The sequence below is a fragment of the Myotis nattereri genome (genome assembly GCF_964212035.1).
Source record: "Myotis nattereri genome assembly, chromosome: 13".
Classification (NCBI taxonomy): domain Eukaryota; kingdom Metazoa; phylum Chordata; class Mammalia; order Chiroptera; family Vespertilionidae; genus Myotis; species Myotis nattereri.
Genome location: NC_138088.1, coordinates 19,887,609 through 19,903,004, shown reverse-complemented (window position 1 = coordinate 19,903,004; position 15,396 = coordinate 19,887,609). Strand labels below are relative to the sequence as shown.

The 15,396-nt window shown below is 53.6% G+C and overlaps 1 protein-coding gene across 3 annotated transcripts in view; it reads right to left on the bottom strand.

Moving 5' to 3' along the window:
- Positions 1-12,631, bottom strand: part of LRRC20 (leucine rich repeat containing 20) — a 54,314-nt gene extending 41,683 nt beyond the window's left edge. For 2 of the 3 annotated variants that reach the window (XM_081104591.1, XM_081104590.1), the window contains exons 1-2: positions 12,553-12,631; positions 7,281-7,425 (exon numbers count right to left, since the gene is read on the bottom strand). In XM_081104591.1, the coding sequence (XP_080960717.1) occupies positions 7,281-7,362 (82 nt within the window). In that variant the 5' untranslated portion in view covers positions 7,363-7,425; positions 12,553-12,631. The remainder of the gene's footprint in view (positions 1-7,280; positions 7,426-12,552) is intronic. The other variant, XM_081104592.1, reaches the window with a different exon arrangement.
- Positions 12,632-15,396: the final 2,765 nt, after the last annotated feature.

Here is a 15,396-nt window from a genome sequence, read left to right as displayed (position 1 = left end):
CATGCTCCTGGAAACGCCGCCTGTGTGCTGGCCGCTTGGGGTACTGGGGGCAAGGAAAGCTGGCAAGTGGCAGACGCCCAGGTGCCCATGGATCCCCTATCAGGAAGGACTGTGGGGTGGTGGGAGGAGCCCTGACAGGGGAGTCAGGAGGGCTGGACCTGAGTCTCAGCTCTGTGGAGGATTTACTGGGCGACCCTGGCAGTCACCTCGCATTTCTGTGGCTCAGCCTTCTCATCTGTCAAACCAGGGTACCGAGTGGGCAGCCCATTCTCCCAGGTGCCTCTAGACACGGACGCTTTCAGGCCCTTAGGTTTTAGAGAGAGCGGCTATGGGCGCGGCTATGGTGGTGGCAGAGGTGGTTGGCAGTACTGAGGGGGGATCAGGAGGCCTAGCATCTGCAGGATGTGCCAGGGCAAAGATAGGGGTGGTGGTGAGACCTGGTCAGGGTGGGAGGTAAGGGTATATTGAGGCTGATAACCAGGGTGGAAAAGAATCTTTCAGAGCCAGGGCCTCACTGGAGCCAGGTTGGCACAGCTCTGGCAGCCCGTGGTACAGAATGCAGGGCCTGGGCCTGGGGTGCCCTTCTCAATTCAGAGGTGAGTGACTGGTGCCAGCCCTACCCAGGGCGTTTGTGGAGACCAGCTGCTTCTGAACTGGCCCCAGGGAAGTGGACACAACAGGCTGTGTCCAGGTGGTGGGACTAATCCCCCTGTTTGGGCAGATGAGGAGAGAGCTGGGTGGGGGTTTCTGCAAACCTCTCACACCATGCTGTGGCCTGGCATTGCCTCTGTGCCCAGGTTAGCATGGGGCTCAGTGGGCGTCTGTCTGGACCCCAAGCCTCAGGTAAGTAGTGCACAAAGATGAGGCCCAAAGGGTAAACAGTGGGAGGCCAGGCTTCCTCCCAGCTGGCACTTAAGCTGTAGTTATGGGGCTCTGCTGGGGGTAGACTGGGTTACTCTAGAATTGCTAGAGATGAGGACACCCCCGATCCAGAGAGAACACATCTAGAGATGGAGTTTTAGACAGAGGCTTCTAGTCACCCCCTCACCTCGCCTTGTGCAGGAAGCGGAGTTGGGAGAGCAGCAGGGCTCCGCGGTGGGCACGCCGTTCCGCTCCCCTGCTGGCAAACTCCCAGCCCGCTTCCCCAGTTGAGAAGTGAACAGACGGGCAGCCCTGGCCTGGCTAAGGGCTGTTCTGGGAGAGCCTATTTCGTCCTCTGTGCCTGCAGAGCTGGACTGTGCCTGGCTGACCCTGAGAACTCCCAGGCCAGGAGACACTGCAGCAAAACGTATGCCCCTACCCTACCAGCACCAGGCTCCTGGCTGCCCTCCTCCCTCAGGCGGGGTGTGGGGGTGGAGTGTGGGGGGAATATGAATGTGTGTGTGTGTGTGTGTGTGTGTGTCCTGTGCATGTGCCTCCCCTTCCAGACGGGGCACTCCAGGTGCCCAATGTGTGTGTGCTGAAAAGCAGTGTCTGACCCAAGGAAAGGTATCATTTCACTCTGATGAATATATATGAAGTGCCTCCTTGTTTAAGAAAGGGGCTGCGAACTCAGGTCCCCGTGGGGCCAGCCAGGAATGTAAGTACAGGACGTGGGCTGGGCAGCGGCTGGAGCCCTTGTCAGCACCAGGCACTCACCCAGCTGCAGCCTGGTCAAGGCCGGCTCAATGCCTGTCACTGGGTTGGCTGGTGACAGGGCGCCCTCTGCTGGCACGTACAAAAGGAGACAAGTACTTGGCTAAAGCGAGTGGGCGGGGGCGGAAAGGAGGCAACATGCCCCTTCTCTCACTAGCCTTGGTCTCCCACTTGATTTTTCTCAGAGCTCCAGCCTGCTGCTCGGTTCCCCGGGGACAGATCACATCCACGTTCATATTCATTTCTTTTTCAGATATGCGCGCGCACACACACACACACACACACACACACACAGATACCTGCCCAGACAATACCCCTCCTTGACCAGTGGCCCCACCAAGAGAAGGAAGTTCCAAATTATAAACAGTAGTAAGCCAGTGCTTCTCAAAATTCAAGGCAGGGAAGAATCATATAGGGTTTGTGTCAACATGGAGACCACCAGGCTCACCCTCTGAGACTCCACGTTTAAAGGTGGGGTCCGTGGATCTGTACGATTAGCGGACACCCAGATGACTCTGCTAGAAGGAAATCTCTGTGACCTCGGGTTAGATGATTACATACTACACCAAAAGCACCACGCATAAAAGAGACGTCAAATACTCTCATGCTACAAAACAAAATCACTTAGAAACAGAAGAGAAAAAAACGTCTCATGCTTGCCCTGGCTGGTTTGGCTCGGTGGATAGAGCGTCAGCCTGCGGACTGGAGGGTCCTAGGTTCGATTCCAGTTAAGGGCACATGCCCAGTTGTGGGCTTAATCCCCAGTGGGGGGCGTGACAGGAGGCAGCCAATCGGTGATTCTCTTTTATCATTGATGTTTCATTCTCTCCCTATTCCTTCCTCTCTGAAATCAATAAAAATATTTAAAAAACAAACAAACAAACAAAAAAACGTTTCACGCTTTTAGCTTCTCTATCTGTAAAATGGGGGTGTTATTACCTGAGACACAGGGTTGTTGTGAAGACTGAGTCCAAACTGATAAAGTTCCTCCAATGATCTGGGGAGATTCATACCAAAAGCATACAGAGGAGGGAGAGAGAGAGAGAGAGAGAGAGAGAGAGAGAGAGAATGGGAGAGCAACATACCAAGAGCTAATGGCTCAGACTTTTCTAGAAATAAACACAGATACGAATCCCCAGCGTCAGAAAGTACAAAAGATTATAATTTATTTTTAATTTATCGATATTAGAGATAAAGGAAGAGAGAGATTGATTTGTTGTTCCACTTATTTATGCATTCATTGGTTGCTTCCTGTATGTACCCTGAGGGGGGATCACCCCCCACCCCTGCAACCTTGGTGTACTGGGACAACACAACACTCTAACCAACTGAGCTACCTGGCCAGGGCCTGCAAAAGACTGTAGAAAAGATGGACTGACTTATCAAACACCTGAGCTCATCACAACACCTGACACGCAGCAGGCCCCAGAGAAGTGCTGGCTCCTTTCTTCCCAGCCCACAGCGGTCCTTCCTTCCTCCCATCTCTGCAGCTGCCTCTATCCCCACCAGCTGTACCCGCCCCGCCTGCACTCTCCCAGGCTTTTCCAAATCGCGCTCTGCAGTAATGATCATTTTTTAAATTGATTTCAGAGAGGAAGGAAGAGGTAGAGAGAGATAGAAACATCAATGATGAGAGAGAATCATTGATCGGCTGCCTCCTGCACACCCCTCACTGGGGATGAAACCCGCAACCCAGGCATGTGTCCTTGACCAGAATCGAACCTGGGACCCTTCAGTCCGCAGGCTGACGCTCTATCCACTGAGCCAAACTGGCTAGGGCAGTAATGATCATTTTTTAAGTCATCCCCAAAGCACACGGCAGACCTGGCAGCCTCTCCCCTGGACATGAGTCAGGTGCAGAGCGGCCTGGCCTGCCAGTCCACTGGCCAGGGAGGGAAGAGTAAGGTCAGTCAGATCCCTCGGGGGTACTAGGACTCAGGGAAGCCCAGACAGGCACGAGACCTTTACAAAGAGAAAGGTATCTCTAATTCTGGGAGACAAGGGGTGGACAGAGAGGAGAGCCAGGCTCAGGAAAGCTGCAGAGTCCCCAGCATGAGGCGGAGAAGAGGGGAGGGGCTGGACGAAAGCAGTTCAATTCGAGCCGAGGGGCAGACCAGGGGCCAGGTGGAAAGAAGCCCACTTCTCAGGGGATCAAGAGGCCTGAAGCAGCGACAAGGGCTGGGATCCAAAGCTCAGGTTACGGGAGGAGCAGGCCTGGCTAGGAAGGCACACCCACTAGCGCTGCGAACCATGGTGAGTAAGGTGAGAGGCGGCCTGTAACTGAGCTCTTCCCAGCCCAGCCTCTACAATGAGACACCTGTGGCTGCTCCCTCCCACCAGGCCTGCGCAGGGAAGTGGGGAGGGGAGCCCATTCCACCCCTGGGTCAGGGGCTTAGAGAAAGCGCTACTCCTGTCACTCCTCTGCTAGGAAGTGTTTTACTTCCTTCCACATTCTGTAGCGGCAGGTGGTCCTTTCCTTAAAACCTATTCTTCTCTACTTATAAGGGTAATATGCTCATCACAGAACAGTCACAAAATGCAGAGCTTTGTCTAACATACACGTGCAGCTGGTTTTATACCCTTCCGCTTTTTTTCCTATGTACATATCCACCTTTAACATAGTTGGCATCTTAGTATGTAGAGTTTGAGATCCTTGTTTTTTTCTTCTTTTTCCTTTCCCAATTCACGTTATCCGTGAGAATTTGCCAGTCTTCATTCAAGCATACGACGAAATGTTATGCGCCACGGTTAATGGCAACATAAATGGCATTGTACAGCTGTAACTAAATTTATTTAAGCAACGTTGTGGTGCTGGTTGTTTAGGCTGTTTCAGACTGTTTACTATTTTACATGAGAACTATATCCTGCACGACTTCAACACCCAGCATCTCCCACCCCGAATTAGGACCGCCTGTGGTCTGTCCAACATGGCTAGGCATGAAACCACATGTCCCCTGCTGCTCTCTGACTGTCACCGAGGCAGTCTAGTCTCAGGCCCAGGACTCTATTGCAAATATACCTGCACGGCCCCCAGCACCCTGCACACAGAAAGTACTCAGTAGGTCCTGACTATGTAAGCCCCAGAGCCCTCAGACTGTATGGCTTGATGAGTTTCATTTGCCAAGGGTCAGGACTGCAGGTGCCCACAGTGGCCTCGTCTGATATTTTGCTTCTTCTCTTGGCACTGAAGAGGTAAAAAGGCCCCTATCATCCAGCCCTAACTTTAAAGACCCCATCACCTCCACCACACATGAAAGTCTCGAGCTCCGGCCACAACCTCCAGCCAACCGCAATGACTTAGGGTTTAATCCCTTCCCCAAGTTGCCTATAGCTTCACTGTGCTCATGACCCTGGCAATCCCCAACCATCTGCCCCAACCGCAGAACAGCATGGTGGGGACAGGGCGCTGGCTCTGGGGCCAGACAGGCAGGGTTCCGATCCCAGGCAGTGGTCTGGCAGGACAGCCAGAGGCCTCGCTTGGGTTCCTCAGTGGGCATGGCCCTGGGCAGTGCAGAAGAGCTGGTCACAGCCCTCCCTACCCTGGTCACCCTGCACACTTCACCCGAGGCAGATGCCCAACCTTCAGTTCACAGAATTCCCCACCTGGCCTGCAGAGGCGCCTGAGTTTGCAATCTCTGGTCCAGAGACACTGAAATCTAGACTCAACGGGGCCTTCAAGGCTCTCCACCTGCGGGGTGCCATCCCTCATGCCACAGAGACAGCTCCGCAGTGGCCTCTCCCCGGCTATGGTGCAGCCCTGCCTCTGCCTAGGGCGCCTGCCTCCTCACTGCTGCCTAAGGGAATCCTCTCTCAATCAGCACCTCCCCAGGAGGTCAGAATTCCGCTCTCCCCCCTCTACTACCCCTTCACACATCTGGATGAGACTGAGCTGCAGGTGTGTCCCTCCCCCTCATGACACTTTAAAATAGGGATAGGTCATTCACTGCAGAGATTTGTCAATTTGCACTGAGCTTCCCATTCAGAGGCAATGGGGGGTTCCTTAGGCCTCTATCTTCAGCCCTTGGGGATGAAAAATAATAGCTGCCATTTATGGAGCTACCTACATGCCACGCACCTTACAGGCATTACAATTACTCCTAATCACCTTGATGAGGAAGACACAATTACACCCCCATTTTACAGATGAAGACACCAAGGCTCAGAGAGGGTAAGTAACTGCTAAGGTAGCAGGCTGGTAGATGGCAGAGTGGGGATTCGAATCCAGGCCTGAGTGACCCATAGCCTGGCTCTCAACCACCACATTCGTGATGAAGAGCCTTGAGTGCTGGGGTGAGTACAACCATATCAGTGACCAGCACCGGGTTCCAGAATTCCTTCACTTACCAGCTGAAGGCTCCCCCCCAAAATCAGCGACAGTCTTCAAGTTTGTTTGCTGATAGAGGGGATGCTCCTCTTACCTTAGTTCAATTCAGCAAACACCTCCACGTGCTCACAAAGTGCCTGACACTGTGTTGGCTCTTGGGGAAGAGGGGTACGGGGAGCGGGGGAGACCACAGGATCACTACCTGCTAGGGACACTGAATGGGTGTTACAGAGGAGGAGGGAGCAAGGGGTGGACAGGGTAGGATTGAGGGCTTCCTGGAAGAGGTGGTGACCAACCTCATCTTGAAGGCTGAGTATCCCTCCACTTCCTGGGCCATCACCCCCTGCCCCAGAAGCTTACATTCCACACACACTCTGACCAATAGCTGCTTGAATAAACGCTCTACCTTTCCAGTCTTTGATTCTTTGCTCAGGCTGTAGCCTCCATGGAAATGCTCCTTCGTGAGACAGACACACATACACATACACAGACACACACCCCTACCTGCCTGTGAAAGTCCTCTCTGTGTCAAAGACCCAACTTAAATCCCAACCTGTCCACCTGCATGGCCACCCACAAGGCAGGACAGTGCTCCTCTCCTCTGGGTTCCCACAGCACACCCATGGCTCTAAGGTGCCACTTACATTCCAGTGAATGAGACACACACACACACACACACACACACAATTGTACTATATCTATCTCCCCTGCCGATCCTTGCACATGGCAAGACAGTCAATTCAGCGGATATTTATTTATGCTGTGATCAGTTCAAACCAAGAAATATATGACACAGCAGTGGAGTGAACGGGGGACCTCCTGGCTGGGTGACCTAAGAAAGCCCCCTCTGCCTTTGACTCTTCGTCTCCTCCCCTCCCGGAGACCACAGCTAGGCATGCCTGGCCGGGATCATCCGTCACAGGGAGGCTGTGAAAATCCAGTCAGGCAACACTCATGCACCAGCACGGGCCTGCGACATGGGCCAACACGGCAGTGCCAGCTATGGCCACCTGGCCCCAGGGCACATACACTCAGTCATCTGCAGTCCAAGAGCAGGCAGACAGGCTCCTGGCGGGTGGAGCCCCTCACTCACTGTTTTTCTAATCTCTCTGACTCTGACCCATAGCAAGTCGTACGCTGGGACCCCGTATACGCACAGACTAAACACAACTGCTGGTAACGTTCCAAGAAACTGCTCCCCGTGACGAGGGGCACACACTGATGTCGCCTCTTTCCTCTTCTCTTTCTACTTCATTTCCAAACTGATTTCACAAACCACTTGCAGGGCGCCCTGTGGTTGGAACGCCATGCCCTCACTCACCCAGGGTGTCAGAGTCACTCTCCACCGTCTCGTTGACCTTCCTCGCAACTCTGGCCACCGCCTCACCCATCTTCCTCAGCATGCAGACTCGGGTGTCCTGCTGCCAGCCACCAGGCCGGTCTGCTGCTCACAAGGGGGCCTGCACCTGGGGAAGACACAGGGGCATGAGTCCCCTGCCCGCTGGCCAGGGACCTGGGCTGCTGGAAGACTGCAGGGAGAACTCCAGGCCGCTCGCCTCCTCCTGAGGGGCCCAGAGCCCAGGCCACATCCAGCTTGGCCTTTAAAGCAGCTGATCTGCCCATCAGAGGGTGGGGGCAGCCTGGTCCTACCAGTTTCCTGGGAGGATCGACACGTGTGACCACACCAGACACAGGGCCAGAGCCTGAACCAGTGGCCAGGCTGGAGTGAGGACTCAGGTGTGCGCTGGCCTGTGACTCACTTTAACAGGCGGGGCCTTAAGGAGGAGGCGGGGCACAGCCAACTGCAAGGAAGAGACACTTGTCCCTCCACCTCACAGCCTGTGAGCTGGTGCCCTGTCCAAGACCCTCCAGAGCAACTCCTCCAGCTCCGTTTGCCCCGCCCACTTGTGCCAGACTCCTCCTGTATGCCGGGGGCGTGGGGACAAGAAGGCAAATAAAACACAGCCCGGCTTAGTCAGAACTCAGAGTCTGCAGGTAGGCGGGTCTCTAAGAATTCCCTCTCCAAGGACCAGCATGGAATACCTATGTGGCCTGCAGACCTGGTTATCAGCCTGATGTTGAATTTATCTGCAAGACCCCAAGGGAAAAGGGGGGTGGGGTAGGGAAATGAGAAAAAAGGAAATTGGATCACTAGAGAGAAGAGGCTTAAAGAAGGGTGAAGATGAAAATTATAATAAAAATTACAAGGTGTTAAAGACATAGGAACACTAAAAACGTTGCTAACGCCCTGTTAATTACAGAGAAGGAAACAGAGGCATAAAGAGGGACTAAATGACCCGGCCAAGGTCCAAGTGACTAAGTGGCAATAATCAGCTCAGCCCGGCTCCACATTCAGTGCTCACTTCTTTACAAGTCACCCACGTCACCAGTGGCAGCACCCCACCTAGGATGAACCTGAGGCCAAGGGCAATGCCCTCCGTTGTCCCCAGAGCCGAATCTCAGCGTTGCCCATAGCTCAAGGAGCTCTAACATACTCAATCTGAGGGTCAAAGGCAGAAGAATGGAAAGGGCAGAGAAAAGGGGGGCGAGGGTAGAGCTCAGACCTCCTAACAAACCAATAAAAAGTCCCTATGTGCTCAGCTGGACAGGCAGGGCAGCCAGGGCCAAGCTGGGGGTTGGCCAAGCCCACCCATGTGCTTAGGGGAGAGTTAGTGGTGAGTTCAGTACGTACATGCATCTCACCAAGGAGGCAGACACTGAAGGGATGAAACACATGGTGCAGTGGGAAAAGGCTTTTTGAAGACAGCCCTAATGCCTGTTATTTATTAGTTGAGAAGTCTTGGGGAAGTGTCTTAAACTACTCTGAGCCCAGTTTCTTCATCTGAAGAAATCTAGTAATAACCTCACTGGGTTAATACAAAGATTGAACAACAACAACTACACACACACACACACACACACACACACTAGTGACCCAGTGCACGAAATTCAGGCAGGGGGTGTGTGTGTCCCTCAGCCCAGTCTGCACCCTCTCCAATCTGTGATCCCTGTGGGATTGGGCCTAAACCGGCAGTTTGACATCCCTCTCACAATACGGGACCACTGGCTCCTAACCACTCACCTGCCAGCCTGCCTGATTGCCCCTAACCACTTCTGCCTGCCAGCCTGATCACCCCCTAACTGCTCCCCTGACGGCCTGATTGCCCCCAACTGCCCTCCCCTGCTGGCCTTATCGCCCCCAAAGCTTTTATTAGAGTGTGCATGTGTGTGTGTGTGTGTGTGTATGTATGTATGTGTGTGTATAGCCCAGAGCCCAGGATACATAATTACCCAATAAATGCTAATTGAGAGGATAAGACAATACACATGCAGACATGATGTCAGCATCTAATCCCAGTTGCATACCCATGTGACTTTGAACAAACAACTCAGTGGAACTCATCTTGAAGGAATGAGTAGAATTTTCCTCTCTCCACCTCCAGGAAGTGTTCCCTGATTGCCCCCGCCCTCAGCGTTCTCTCCTTCTGAGTTTCAGAAGCACTTAATGCCCCAGCACAAGCCAGTTGGGTTGTTTATCAGGCAGCTTAGGGCAGGAAGCAAATCTATACTGTGCTCTTGCCTGCACTTTACACCACCTACTAGAAACATATGCCCATCTAGTATCCCCCAACGGTAATGATGATGATCAACAACTATCATTTGAATTTAAATACAACCGACTCTTACAATAAATCTAAGACACGACTCATTGAGAAGGGTCATACATTCAAATGCCCAACAGTGCCAGATGGGTACCTTGCACCAGGTGGGCCTGGTGGGACAGCAGGGAGTAGTGATGTCTATTGCAAACCAGACCCGACACCTTCGCCAGGCTACCTTTAAGGCCACCCCCTGACCCTGAGTCACACCGGAGGACCCAAAAGGTTGGTGAGTCAGATAGATCAGGGGTCGGCAACCTGCGGCTCGCGAGCCACATGCGGCTCTTTGGCCCCTTGACTGTGGCTCTTCCACAAAATACCGGCTCTTCCACAAAATACCGACTTCTGCGCATGGGCCACGAAATTTCAATCGCACTGTATGTGCACACCCGCACGTGGTATTTTGTGGAAGAGCCACACTCAAGGGGCCAAAGAGCCGCATGTGGCTCGTGAGCTGCAGTATGCCGACCACGGAGATAGATGAAAACAAAAAACCTGGGTCTTCTAACTCCTAAACCAGGTCTTCCTCCAATACCATGCGCCCTCCCCCCCCATCTCTAATATTTATCATCAATAATCACAAACATGTACGGAGCACCTACTGGGTACTGGGTGTAAAGTGAAGAAGAAATGCAGGAAATAGCTCTGAACTGTGATTCTGATGAGGAAGAGCTTTCTAAGAAACATCAGAGGCAATCCTGGCTTCTCAGCAGAGGGGAAAGAGAAGGAAATCTCCAATCTGCCCAGGGTCTGTGTTAACCTTACTGGGATCCTCTTGGCCAGCGTTCACCAACCTGTCAGACCTCATGGACCACTGGTTGGTGACGGCTGCTCAAGGCTGATTACTTTGACAACATGCCTGCAATTCTTATAGCTGCCACCCGGTAGGAGAGGGCGGTGGTGCCTTAGGCCATAGAACAATCCCTTGATGAAAACCAATCAGATTAAAAACCTCACGCCTGCTGGCAGGCTCAGACATACTGAAAACAGATGTCTCAGACCCTTTAGTATGGGTCAGAGAATGGACCTCGAAGCAGGAACAGGAGCAACCTGTAAGTCAGTGAGTCAGAGCAAGTCATAGCAGGAGGGGCCCCTTACATTCCGGAGGATGCTCTGGGTACAGCAGATGTGCCCTAGCCCCCCAAGAGGTTCCTGTTGCCTCAAATCATCAACCTTGCTAACTGGCTAGGAAAGCACCCTCCCTTCACCTAAAACTACCCCACCCTCCAAGGGAGAATTCCTTCCTTCATAAAGTTCAGCTGACAATCTCTCTCCCAGGTCAGATGACAAAGGTCTGTCCCTCTCTGGCACAGGCAAGGCTGTGAGATGGGAGGGTGGCAGGGCCACGTGAGTATAAGACCCAAGATGGAGTACGAGGGCTCCAAAATGAGGGTAGAATAAACTTGGGATGACAGGAGTCTAGAGTGTGTCCCCTCAAGGGCTCCTACAAGGTTGTCCAACTTCCTTGACTACTCCTTTCAGCCCCAAACCTAACACCAAAAAAATAATAAAATAATAACATTATTATTTATTTAGCATGTAACAGGAGCTCAGAGACAAAGGAGGCTTGGGGAGGAACAAATAAAGCTGCTCCTCCTCTTTTGTTTTAAACTGTTACGCACTTCTCACACAAGGCCTTACCAATAGGTATTAAACAGGTACAGTGCTTTAGGCTATAAGAACTGAATGCCGGAAAAAATAGGTGCCCTGCTCTATGAGAACTGGCAACACAGCCCTCCTGTACCTAGAACCGCATTTCACCTGGATAGGAAGCTGGGAGAGGGCTGATTTTGGCTCGACCTGACTGACAGTAGCCCCCTGCCACAGCTCCCGCCCCCACCAGTGAGAACGCTACCTTATCTGGAGCCCCAAGATCTGAGCAAAGAGCTGCTGTGACACCCCGTCCACACCAGCTGCTCCTATATTTAGTTACTGGTGTGGTCACCAGGGAACTTTAGAGCCTGGCGCCGCTCGGAAGGGCAACCCGAGCCTCCTGCACCACGTGTGCAAGCTCCCCCACCGCTGGCTCCAGCGGGCCTCCGGGACCACGCCAATGGGGGAGCCGATGCGGAGGGGAGAGCCGGCGGGCTGGATCCGACCCAAGTAGCCTAGAAGGCCCACTCGAGGCCAGGACAGAGTTGACCCAGTTTTGCACCCAAGGGAAGGGAGCCCGCTGGGGCATGAGCAGGCCCAGCTAGCGCCTTGTTTTTGAGCCACGGGGTTCGCAGGGTCCGCGCGTACTTCCTTCCCTATAGGCATCTAAGCATCCTCGGGCGTGCGACCCAGGACTGAGCGAGACGGCCAGGCCAGGGTCCCCGCGTCTGGCGAAGGGGGCCCGCCCGTCTACCCCACCCCCCTGCGCCCGCAGCCAATGGCTCCTCGTGGCCGGCCCTCAGCTCTCCCGGCAGGCGGGGACTAGGGAGAATAAAGCCGGCAGAACAGAAAACGTGGCGACCACAGAGGGCTGGGGACTCCCGCGCCTTCCGGGGGCCCAGAGGCGCGCTCTGCGCTGCCCGTCTGCAGCTCCCAGAGCGGAAGCAAACCCCGAAGCTGTCACTTCAGGGACGAAGTACACGACAGCTTCTCCCAGCAGGGCCGCCTCCCGCGGGGAATGGGGGCCCGCCCGGGCCGCTTCCCCGAGCTCCCCCTGCCCGGGCACCGCTGCGCCCTCTCTCCCGAGCCAGCCCCAGGCCAGCCGCAGCCTGCGATCCCGAGCTGGCGTGGCGCCGGGCCCCCGGCGTTGCAGAAGCCGCGGCGGGCGCACCGCTGCTCTTGGCCTCGGGTGACCTGGGGGAGGGGAGGGGACGCTGCAGAAACGGGGACACTTCTCTTCCTCTCTCCCCCAGCCCCTCCAGAGCTTAGCCTCAGACTACGTTTACTTCGCGGGGCACGAAGCTTGGGGCCCCGGTCCGGGCCGCTGTCTGCTCCACTTACGGCGACAATGCCTCCTAGCGCCCTGCGCAGCGCGGCCACGCTCCCTCGGCCGCCGGCGGCGCCCCCACGCAACAGCTGCAGGCGGGAGCCGGCGGGGCGGGGCGTGGGGACCGGGCTCGGAGCGCTCGGCTGCCCGGCGGCCAATCGCTGCGCCGGGTCAGGCTCCGGGGCGGGACCAGGCAACGGTCCCGGCCGCGCGCAACCCGGCAGCGCGCGGGTCCTCACGCCGCGCCCAGGAGCGGCGCGCGCCGAAGGGTAGCCCGCGCGCTCTCGCGGCTGGGTCCGCTTTGCGCGCGGCTTCTGCGGGGAAGGCGCGGGGGAGGGCGGGGCAGGGACGTAGGACTGAGGCTCCAGGTCTGTTTCTCCAGGGAATGGAGCGGAATGAGCCAGGTCCAGGTCCTTTGAGAAACGGTAAGAGGGGAAATAGGAAACTTTTCACGTGAGGCCTTCCGGCGCCCGTTCAGGTTTTTAGAGACAATAATTCTAGCTACGCCAAGGTACTCCACCTCTCTCGTTCTCCTCTATAAAATGGGAATTAAAATATACAAATACCCACTTCACAGGGTCACTGTGAGGATTAATACATGAAATGTTGAGGTTGCGCCGCCCAGCATGACAGCTCGGGGCAGGGCAGCTACTTCACATGTCTTCATTTAAGGAGGACTCACCCTCCCTCCACCAGGCTCTCTGGGGAAGATGAAAGAAATGCGGCCCCTAACTCAGCTAGTGAGGATGATCAATGACTCAAATGCTCTAAGAAACAGAAACATGTATTAAATGTGTGGGAATCCTGAAGAAAGAACATTTAATTCTGTCTCCGGGGACGGCAGCAGTCAAATAAGGATCACATGTTCCCCTGAGTCTTGATGAATGTTATGGGTTAAATTGTGTCTCCCCAAAAAAGATAGGTTGAAATCTTAACTCCCAGTACATCAGGATGTGACCTTATTTGGACATAGGGTCATCCTATGTAATAAAACCCTAATATGCAAATCGACCGAACAGCGAAACAACCCATCACTATGACGTGCACTGACCACCAGGGGGCAGACGCTCAACGCAGGAGCTGCCCCCTGGTGGTCAGTGTGCTCCCACAGGGGCAGTGCCGCTCAGCCAGAAGCTGGGCTCATGGCTGGCGCCTCCACTGCAGGCAGGCGGTAAGGAGCGAGGGGTCCCAGACTGCAAGAGCTCCAGACTGTGAGAGGGATGTCCGCCTGCCAGCTTAGGCCCAATAGTTCATAAATGTCATGCACCGGGCCTCTAGTTGCAGATATAATAAGATAAGGTCATGCTGGTGTAGGTTGTGACTAGTGCTCTTATGAGAAGAAAAGAGACACACAGACAGACATAGATACGTTATACGACAATGGAGGCGGAGACTGGAGGATGCTTCTCTACAAACCAAGGAACCCCAAGGATTGTGGGCAAAGACCACATACTAGGAAGAGGCAAGGAACAGGTCTGCCTCAGAGCATCTAAAAAGGAATCAACTCTGCCAACACCTGGATTTCACCTGCTAGCCTCCAGAACTGTGAGGGAATATATTTCTCTTGTTTTAAGCCAGCCAACTTGTGGCCATTTATTACAACAACCCTAGAAAACGAATACAATTGGGTGAGTAGGAATAAAGGGAAGGGAATTAGAAAACTCTCCAAAGAAAGACTTTCAAAACAGAATGCCTAGTGCAGTCAAGGCCCTGTGTCTTGGGGTATCTCAAGATGAATCAGACACAGACCCGGCCCTCAAGGGGTTACCACTCACAAGGATGCCTGAGCAGCCAAGTGTGCTGACTCCTTCCCGGGAAGACTAGGGAAGCCTCTCCCCAGCCTCATCATCCCTGTATCTATGGCCCCTCCAACTCCACGTGGACAAGACATCTCTCCAGTTCAAATGCCACTTGTATTGCTGGTGTGTTTGCTTCTACAGAGCACTTGCTGCATCATGCCAGTTATCATGCCATCTCCGAACCGGCTCTGCCTGATTTCAAATAGACAAGAGTCTGGCACATGGTAAGTGCTTGCATCAGTCAGCACTTTTTCTCCTGCATAATAAAACACCCCAAACTTAGAAGTGGCTTAAAACAATAACTACTTAGTTCATGAGTTTAAGGGCCAGCATTTTAGTTTGGGTTCAGTGGGGCAGTTGTTCTGGCCTCAGCTGGACTCCCACATGCACCGAAGGTCAGTGGCTAGGCAGCCAGAGGCCTCTGCTTCTGGGAGTGGCCAGCTGCTGACGGAGGTAACTGGGCCACATGTCTCTCCTTCACCAGCAGGCTAGCCCAGACTGGCTCACATGGAGCTTTGGGGTTCTAAGAGCAAGAGCGGAATCAGGCCAGGACTCTTAAGGTCTAGGCTAAAAACTGGCACTACACCACTGCCATAATTGTACTGGCTAAACCAGCGGTTCCCAACCTTTTTTTTGGCCATGCCCCATCTAAGATCTCTAAAATCCTGGTGCCCCCGCCCCCATGTGACATATAATTCTTATTATTCAAAAAGTGAACTATTCACGTGGAGGACGCCTAAAAGGCCATTAACTTAGTCTAAACAAGCTTCCAAAGAAGTTGGCATCCATGAAAGAGAAAAATAAAAGAATGAAAGGACAGTTGAAGTACTGAGGAAGAAATCACTAAGAAAGTATTTAAAAAATAATAATATGAAGTGATATGAAAAACCAGCAAGTAAACTTTCAAAACATATAATAGAGAACTGAAATGCATGTCACTATATATATATATTTATATACTGTATATGAAGCCCCTAGAACCATGGTTGGCAAACTGCAGCTCGCGAGCCACATGCGGCTCTTTGGCCCCTTGAGTGTGGCTCTTCCTAAGCCTTAGGA